Here is an 8,507-nt window from a genome sequence, read left to right as displayed (position 1 = left end):
CATGAGCTAAAAATGTATTCCAAAATGATGCATTATGTACTCGATTACAAACAGTGTGATACAGTATAAGTGAGTTGCACATTACATTTAGATTGTGTTTCCTGCGCTGTCCCTGTCATGTTTACATACGTAGTTTGGAATCAGTACTTTGTGTAGGATTTGTGCACTGCTCTGTAAGGCACGTGTGTCTGCTAGCACTGAAGGAGGGAATAGAGAGAATAAATATTTAAGAGACCTCTGACTTCCTTTCACCTTATGCAGATATTTTGTCCAAACAAAGAAAGAGGAAAGCTTGAAAAACAACAGTAAATATGTCAGAAGGGCATACATTTTTATTTCAAATGCCAAAAGAAGGCAGAGTAACGGTATTGTATTCCCAATATAATACAATTAGTGTGGAATGGTGAAAACACCACTGCTGAGAACTGAACGTACATAGAATAGTCAAAACATACACTTGCTATTCTTCTTTCCTTGGAGAATAACACACACTTTGAAACAGTGAAGTACAGATTTAACAAGGGCAAAACATTTCCCACTCATATCCCAATGAGAAAAGCTCACTCATGCAGTTCAAACAAATAGATCAGCTAGAGCAGAGGACTAGTGTGTGTGTGTGTGTGTGTGTGTGTGTGTGTGTGTGTGTGTGTGTGTGTGTGTGTGTGTGTGTGTGTGTGCCAGGGGTGACTTCTTTAAGGTACAGACCACAACAGACTCTGTATCAACCACAGATTACTGAAGCATAGCTCTTGGTAGACTCAATATGCACGTGACCTAACTGTGTTTTTGCCTTGCAAAAAAGTAATAATTAGACTGATTTGTCGTGAGACACCCTCAACGGCATTGAAGAAACAGAGGACAGCAACTAATATTGCTCACACCAGCTAATTTTGCTCACACCAGCTAACGCAGGTATGCAGTAAGAGCTCCTTATCTATAAATTACGTTGTGTAATCAGCCTAGTACATCGTGTAATCACCATAGCACATCGTGTAATCACCATAGCACATCATATAACCAACATGGCACATCATGTAATCGGTCTAAGACCTCATGTAGTTCGTCTCTTGCCACACATTTTCCAGCACGATGGACCAAATCTCAAAATCTTGAGCAGGCTATGAGTGGACTCTGATTACATTTCATTGTGGCACCACGCTATTCTTAACTCAATACCACGCTGTTCTCAAATGCAGTCAAAAACGTTTTTGGTCCATTCACAATAGCTCACAGTAAAATACAACTTAGTTGTGAGTTGCCTGTGTTTCACATTATTTTTTTGACACAAATTCAGTATTTCATTCATTAAATATAAATTCACATTTATTGTTTTTCTGAGGTTGTGACGTCATATCAAAATGGATCACCTTCCACACCGATTCAATCCGAGCGTTTAATTTCACGCTGTTCACTGCAATGACTGCATTTCAAAGAGGCTCATATGGTTAAAGTGCATCTTGTTTACTTATAGTCGCTATAGAAAATTTATGTGGTGTGTTTTGCAGCTGCATTTCAATTCCTCTCCATAGTCATGATGGAAAGTAGCTCAAGCCTAGTGCTCACGGTCCCTAAACATGTTGCGTGCTGATTAGCATGTTTGTGACATCACTGTGCTGTATTTGTATACTGCACAGTGTCAGTTTGTCATCTGTGATATCAGCTATATTTGCAAGTTAAATGATAATCAAGAGAGGAAGTGACAGAATATCTTTATTACTGTGTACTTTATATAATATACTTTAGTATAAAATCTATGAATTATCCTGCAGGCTAACTGCTCCAAACTCAACCCCCTCACTGAACATACTGTTCCAAACTCTCTACCCCTCACCAAGCAGAGCAGACATGGAGCTGGGCCTCTCGACCAGCTAATTTGTCCAAGAACTTGCCATAATTGTTGCTATAGCTGCTTCTTTGAGAAAAAAAAGTCGCTAAAAGGGTCTGAAAAGTCTAAATCTAGCTAAGTTGGCAACGCTGCTGCCTAACTGATGTCACTTCACTGCTTGGCTGTCGAGAGCCATCTTTCAGAGGCCATGATGATGGGAGTGAATCAGCAAGCAAGGGGAACTACAGAGAATTCAGTGAAAGAGCCAAGTACGATGATGTCTTAGCAACTCCCTTCCAGACGTCCTCCGTTTTCTGGCTTGTCTCCTTCCATTCAGAATGATTTAATTTCTGCCATTACAGCCACTGTCCATGATTAAATCAAAGACTTCTTGCATGGCAAGCAGATGAGACAGCTGACATTTTGTCGCTGTCTGTGATAGTTCAGTATGTTCGAAATGACTTTTTGATGTTTTAGGAGGGCAAGAGGCCCAGTATGTCTGTAATGTTTTAAATAAACACATACAGGGCTACAGTTACAATTAACTTGTGTCTCAGACATATGAAGAGGCTGATGTTGTGGCTTCCTCTCTGAATGAACGCCATGCCGGAGTTAAAGTAATTGCCCCAAAATGCAATATTTGAGCACTACTATGCACACTGACTAAACCTTGTGTTTTCCAAGAAGGCAAAATGCATTCCTGAATCCAAAGTGTTTCCTGTAACACTTCACTTTTTCTGCCACAGGCACAAAGAAGTTTTTCTCAGAGTCCGTAGGATGTTCAGGTGCCCAGAAACACAACTCTGCAGTAGATGCTGTATTTCTGTAGATGCAGAAGTAGCAAATTTCACATGAGATCTTCCAAATGAATCGAGAAGAAAGCACTGGCAGCTGTCACATTTTCAGGACTCCCCAGAGTGTTACGGAAACCCTCACACGGCTGTCTCAGGCAATGTCAGTGAGCAGATTTATCAGAAATAAATTGGCAAGCATGTGCTCCATTGAACTACTCAATCCAAGCACATTTGATTAAATGAGTTGCCTGTCGCCCCAAGGAGGCAATCTAACATTTGCTTCAAACATTATGGCCATTTCTTTGATTCAGGAAGACTAAAATCTGAGCTCTGATGCATAACTCAGATCATGACCTTCAGGGCAACAGGGGGAGCTGGGTGACTTCTTAGCAGTTCTTAAAGACCTGCAGCAAGAGAAAGCAATGTGTGAGCTAGACTAGCCGATGCCTAAAGCTGCAACTATTTGAGCTACATCAGCAGGCATAGAGAGGAGCTTTGCCTTCTTAAAACAAGCAAAGTCATGGTGTGTGTGTGTGTGTGTGTGTGTGTGTGTGTGTGTGTGTGCGTGTGTGTGTGTGTGTGTGTGTGTGTGTGAGGTGAGGACTGTTAGACATAATGGTGCTGAATGGTTTCCTGGTGGAGGTGGGCTTCAGTAGAGACAAACACACTTAAAGTGAGGTGGAGACAATAATGACTGATTGCTACCATCTCAGGGACCACAGAACACCATTTGAAGAAAATAGCACAGAATTATCCAAAAACAAAAAAAGTGCAATACAGCACAGTGCTAGTGAGGGGGTACGATGATCAAACACAGGTTGAAGTAGTTACTCTAAGGTTAGTTTTTTCTTCTGTTAACTAGAAGTTTAGTTGAAACTGGATTCACCAATTTAACTTAGAGTGTTGAGGTACAGAGCACACACACACACACACACACACACACACACACACACACACACACACACACACACACACAGAGCAGCACATGGGTGAGCTGGATAAGTTCTGGACACTGGACAACTCCTGGATACTGAACAATTTAAACAGTTCTTGTTTTCAAGAATAGGCGGAAAATAGCCCGAGTCTGGTACATGTAAACCTTGTGTATTCCAGAGGGGACTTAAAGGTGAGCCACATTTCATTTGTGTGTGTGTGTGTGTGTGTGTGTGTGTGTGTGTGTGTGAGAGAGAGAGAGAGAGAGAGAGAGAGAGAGAGAGAGAGAGAGAGAGAGAAAGAGAGAGAATGTGTTTGTTAAAGAGGAACCAAGAGTCCATTTACTATGCAAACACATCTGGTACTCTGCCTCGTGCCACCATGAAGACACATTTTAACCCTGAACTCAAACACCTTGTCTTTGAACACTACCTTTGGAGCAGTTTCACACCTAGAGATCACTGAAGATGAAGACATCAGAGCAGGAAATATTGCTACAATAGCTTCATTCACATAAGTCAGTGAGAATTGGTTTTAGACCAGTGACATTCAGATTCAAAACTGATTTATCAACCAAAGACATGATGGAGTCTTTTTCATCACTAGTATCAAGTATGACCTTATATATGTATGACCATATATACACAATGGTCATTTTGTATATCACATACATCAGATACCACACGTCACATCACATCACATACCACACATCACATATATCACATACCACAAGTATGACCAGTTTCAGACACATACAGTGTTGGTTAAGCAGATATATAGACAGGGTATGGCCCAATAACTGGTCAGTGACACATCTTTTTATTGTTCTGAGTCTGTATTCTTACAAACTGTATAATAAATGAGAAAATGAATACAGGGTTAGTGCGTGTGCACGTTCTAATCAGGTAGACTGTGTAGTCCTGTTTATACACAGCCTTCCCCATTCAGGATTCCAAACGTACTGTTGGCTGCTCAGTTGTAGCTGTGTGTCTCTGCTTCATTAGTTCAGGCACCAGCGAGAACACAAAAGGTCCTTGATTGCGTGTAAATGTGCTTCTGGCATGTGTGTCACTGCTGCTTTCTGCTCAACATGAAGGTGATGCCGGTTAAACACCAGTGCCGGTAAGTAGGCTGTCACAAGGCTGAAAATCAGTATAAGTAAATAGAAATCCAGCTGTCTGCTTCATTGTTCAAAATTAATTATGCACTGGTGAGCTTAGCAGTAGCAAAAGGCCTGACAAACCAGGGGAAATGGCTGTAATGAATTTAACAAATCCTCAGATGGAGGTAACCAAAGAATACCTTCAATCACTAAGAGAAGATGAGCACACCAGGAACACTATGCAGGAATCAAGAGGAACCTCAAACCACGACCTCATTACTGAACATTGAAGCTCTTTCTAATTGTATTCAATTCTATTAATTCTCTAAGAAAGTCATCTTTGGGAAATGTAAAAGACACTGGATTGGTTGTATTGTCCATTCAAAGGTTTTGTTGCCGCAAGTTACACTTGCACTCAGTTTCTCTTTGCCTGTGAAGGTGGCGCGTCTGCGTTTGTACGCTGCGTTACGCTGCCGCCGCTCTGGTTTTCTGGTGCTTTAACACTGGGCCCTGGGCAAGAAAGCATTTCATCTTGTACTTGTACAATGTATGACCAATAAAATCTGAATCTGAATCAGTTAAGGTAGAATAAATGTACTTTTACATTACAAATTCTTTACAATTCATTTCTGTATGTAAAAATAAACAATCTATGCATTATAGTCTCTCATCCAAGTCTCATCCTGTACAGATGTACAGTTGCTTCAATTTAAAGCAGACACTGAGGTTTATTTGAATAGTTGGAAAATGTGGCTTTAGACTGAGAGTGGGTGTAACCGTATTTAAACCAGAGAGGTGCATATTAGGCCCAGAGCCAACAGAGCTTAATGTACCGACAAACACACGCCTGCAACTGTTTTCAAATCAGTACCAAAATCAACCAGTGGACAGTTGTTTCAAATGGTTGATGAATACATTCAACTGCAAAGTTCAGTCCTGGAGAAGTTATTTTCTAAAGCTGTTTTGAGTCTTGTTTCTACAGTGTAGGAGTAACATTTAAAAGCCACCCACCGAAACCAAAAGACACAAACACATCCTTCCTTGTACTATACATACAATGTGAACATTCAGGAGCGTTCATATGCATGCCTGACTGAACTGTGTGTTACATCTACATGTATGTTATATCTACATGTACTCAAAACAACTAATCTTTTTTTTTTTTTACATTTTTCCATGATGTAACATACATCTTTCTCATAATATATGCCTAAAGCTTGTGTCAGTGAAGATGTATTGTGTGTTCAAAGCAGAGCATTAGAACGTGATTGACACAATATAGTCAGGATCTCACAGTAAGAACATGATGGTGGGTAGTTGAGTCATTTGTGTTCATTTATATTCAGAGAATGCGTTCGAAGTTTGCGGAAGGTGGAGCCAGGTAGCTTTTTACAGACTGTATTTCAATCAGCACAAGGCACGGTGATTTGGCAAGACAAGTGTTGAAGGCCTGTCTCCACATCTTTCTCCAACTGAGGACAGCTGTAAACTGTGCACATATTGATTTGTTCGCGGATGACAAGGCCATTAATCTTGGACAGGGACAGGTCGGAACTCATTAAACTGGAACTATGGTATCATAAACACATTATGAAAGGGACTGGAGTTGATGATCACATAATAAAAAAGGTCTTTGTAGCTCTGTATCCAGCTGGTGTACCAGGAATACATGACAGAAACCACATGGATGAAAAGTCTAAAGATAGAAGAGCTCTCATCATTGATGAGACAGAAAAAGACCCATGGATCCGTGCTGGATACATTATTTGCAATGTCTAGCCAGCAGTACAGATCGCTAGGGGAGAATAAGCAGAAACCTGGCTGAACACTTGTCCTGAGTAAGTATGCATGCCCGCCTTAGGCACCACACAGGAGAGAAAAAACCCCTGAATGAGTCTGCAGTAACAGCTACTGCGGTGCCGCTGTTGGGTGAGACGCGTGATACTCCACTCTTTACAAATGATCATTTTCTGACCTTGATTAATAACACATAATTAAAGATTGACAACACGGATGAAGGTTACCCCCAAGCTTAAGGTAAATCATAACAAATAACGTGATATTTGCGATGTTGTAGTCTAAAATTGACACACTGTTTTTACAAGAACGTGTTCATCTGCCATAGCCCATATGCAAATATTAGTGGTCTGTTTCTAACAAATAACGTATCGCAGAATTGACATGATTATTCTGATTATTTTGCCAGGACACGAGTGCTAGCGCTGGTAACACAAGGGCTATTTTAGACATTTCAGACACAGCTCAAGTGAGTCAAATGTGAGGGGAAAAAGATCAAATATAACGAATATGACTTATTTAAAGAAATAACTTACCGTTTATCGAGACAAACTATCCATTCTGTGGACGGTGAGGAATGGGCAGAAGTGTGAGCTGCTACCATCTTTGAGGAGATCATGGAGTCGGAAAGACGCATCGCATGGTCCGCACTTGTTAACTGGCGAGTTTACTTAGAGACATCCCAGCTGCGACACTCCTGCACCCAGACCTGGAGGAAATGTAACTAAACAAATAAATAAACAAAAAAAGAAAACCCTGGTGTTATCTAAACTCTTTTATTTCACTTTTCCAGTTAATTGAACAGCTTTTATTTGTCCGGTGTCTGTATGTACAATACAATTAATTAGTCATACAAACAAATATATGTATTAAGATTAAATGTACCTGTTCTGATCAATAACTTTTTTTGGTTTGTGTGCAAACAACAGAATCAAATTAAAACTCAATTGATTAAAACGCAGTTGATCAAATTAAAACTCTCTTGATCAACACCTCAGTTACCCCACGAGCTACACTGCAGCGCTGCAGCCCGGAGTGATGGCTGGGGTGCCTGCCTCGGTACTGCGTGGGAGTTAGAAAATAAACGGTCTGCTGCACTCCATTTTATACTGCTATATACTTCACACACACACACACACACACACACACACACACACACACACACACAGCCACCACATCAAAGCAGCATATTCAAATTCCTCTGCTAGATCCATGCTAGCCCTTGGAGGACAACCGCAGCCCACAGTGCAGACCTGCTGCGACACACAGCCAAATAATCATGATAGTTATTAAACCCATATTTCTATTGCAGATTATCATATTCCTTTCATACTCAAGGCTCGAGTCCGCCGAATGCCTCCGGATGGTTGATGTAGCGCTTTGGTGATACTGGGATCTCCTCTTGATACTTGACTATAGAAATCAGCCGTTCAAATACAGCATCGGTAATCAGTTTTGCTCCGAATCCTGCCAATGTATGGAAGTTTCCCTTTTGCTGTTTAAACTTGACACCACCGCTAGACACAAACGAGGTAGGCTATATATTTATGCAAATTAAGCAAATGTATTGCAGTCTATAGAATCGCTGAAATGCACTGTTCAAAGTTTCATGTAGTCACAAATCATTAAAGGAAAAGTAATGTAAAGTAGGAATTAGTTAAGAAACATATTAGTTTCTTGACCTTTTCGTCACTGAATAATTCATCTCTGATAATAGCTGGTAATAATAATCTATAACCAAAACAAACAGAAAACAGTAACATTATAGTGAGTATATTGCTCCTTCTGAATTTATGTGAAACAATGTGGCGAGCCACAGTATTGCAGGAGCCACCAAGTGTCGTTATTAAAGTGTCCACTCAGCAACACAGACGAATCCAGTTTTACAGACATAAAAAGACCGGAGGGGGGGGGGGGTGTTGTGGCGGAATGTGATCTCACAGAGTAGCAAAATTTGATCTTTTTGTTGAAGATTGATGCTATAGTTCTTTTTTTTTTACACTGAATTCGACCCCTATCTGTGTTTAGAATTTTCCTGTCACGTATGCAGGTAATA

At 40.5% G+C, this 8,507-nt stretch overlaps 1 protein-coding gene across 4 annotated transcripts in view; it reads right to left on the bottom strand.

Moving 5' to 3' along the window:
- rapgef4a (Rap guanine nucleotide exchange factor 4a) overlaps positions 1 to 7,874 on the bottom strand; it is a 91,674-nt gene extending 83,800 nt beyond the window's left edge. For 2 of the 4 annotated variants that reach the window (XM_077002786.1, XM_077002788.1), the window contains exons 1-2: positions 7,337 to 7,492; positions 6,988 to 7,175 (exon numbers count right to left, since the gene is read on the bottom strand). In XM_077002786.1, coding sequence (XP_076858901.1) covers positions 6,988 to 7,088 — 101 coding nt within the window. In that variant the 5' untranslated portion in view covers positions 7,089 to 7,175; positions 7,337 to 7,492. Of the gene's footprint in view, positions 1 to 6,987; positions 7,176 to 7,336; positions 7,493 to 7,784 lie in introns of those variants that run through there. The other 2 variants (XM_077002787.1, XM_077002789.1) reach the window with 2 other exon arrangements.
- Positions 7,875 to 8,507: the final 633 nt, after the last annotated feature.

Source organism: Brachyhypopomus gauderio, chromosome 4 (genome assembly GCF_052324685.1).
Source record: "Brachyhypopomus gauderio isolate BG-103 chromosome 4, BGAUD_0.2, whole genome shotgun sequence".
Lineage (NCBI taxonomy): Eukaryota > Metazoa > Chordata > Actinopteri > Gymnotiformes > Hypopomidae > Brachyhypopomus > Brachyhypopomus gauderio.
This window is presented reverse-complemented; position numbering and strand designations above follow the sequence as displayed.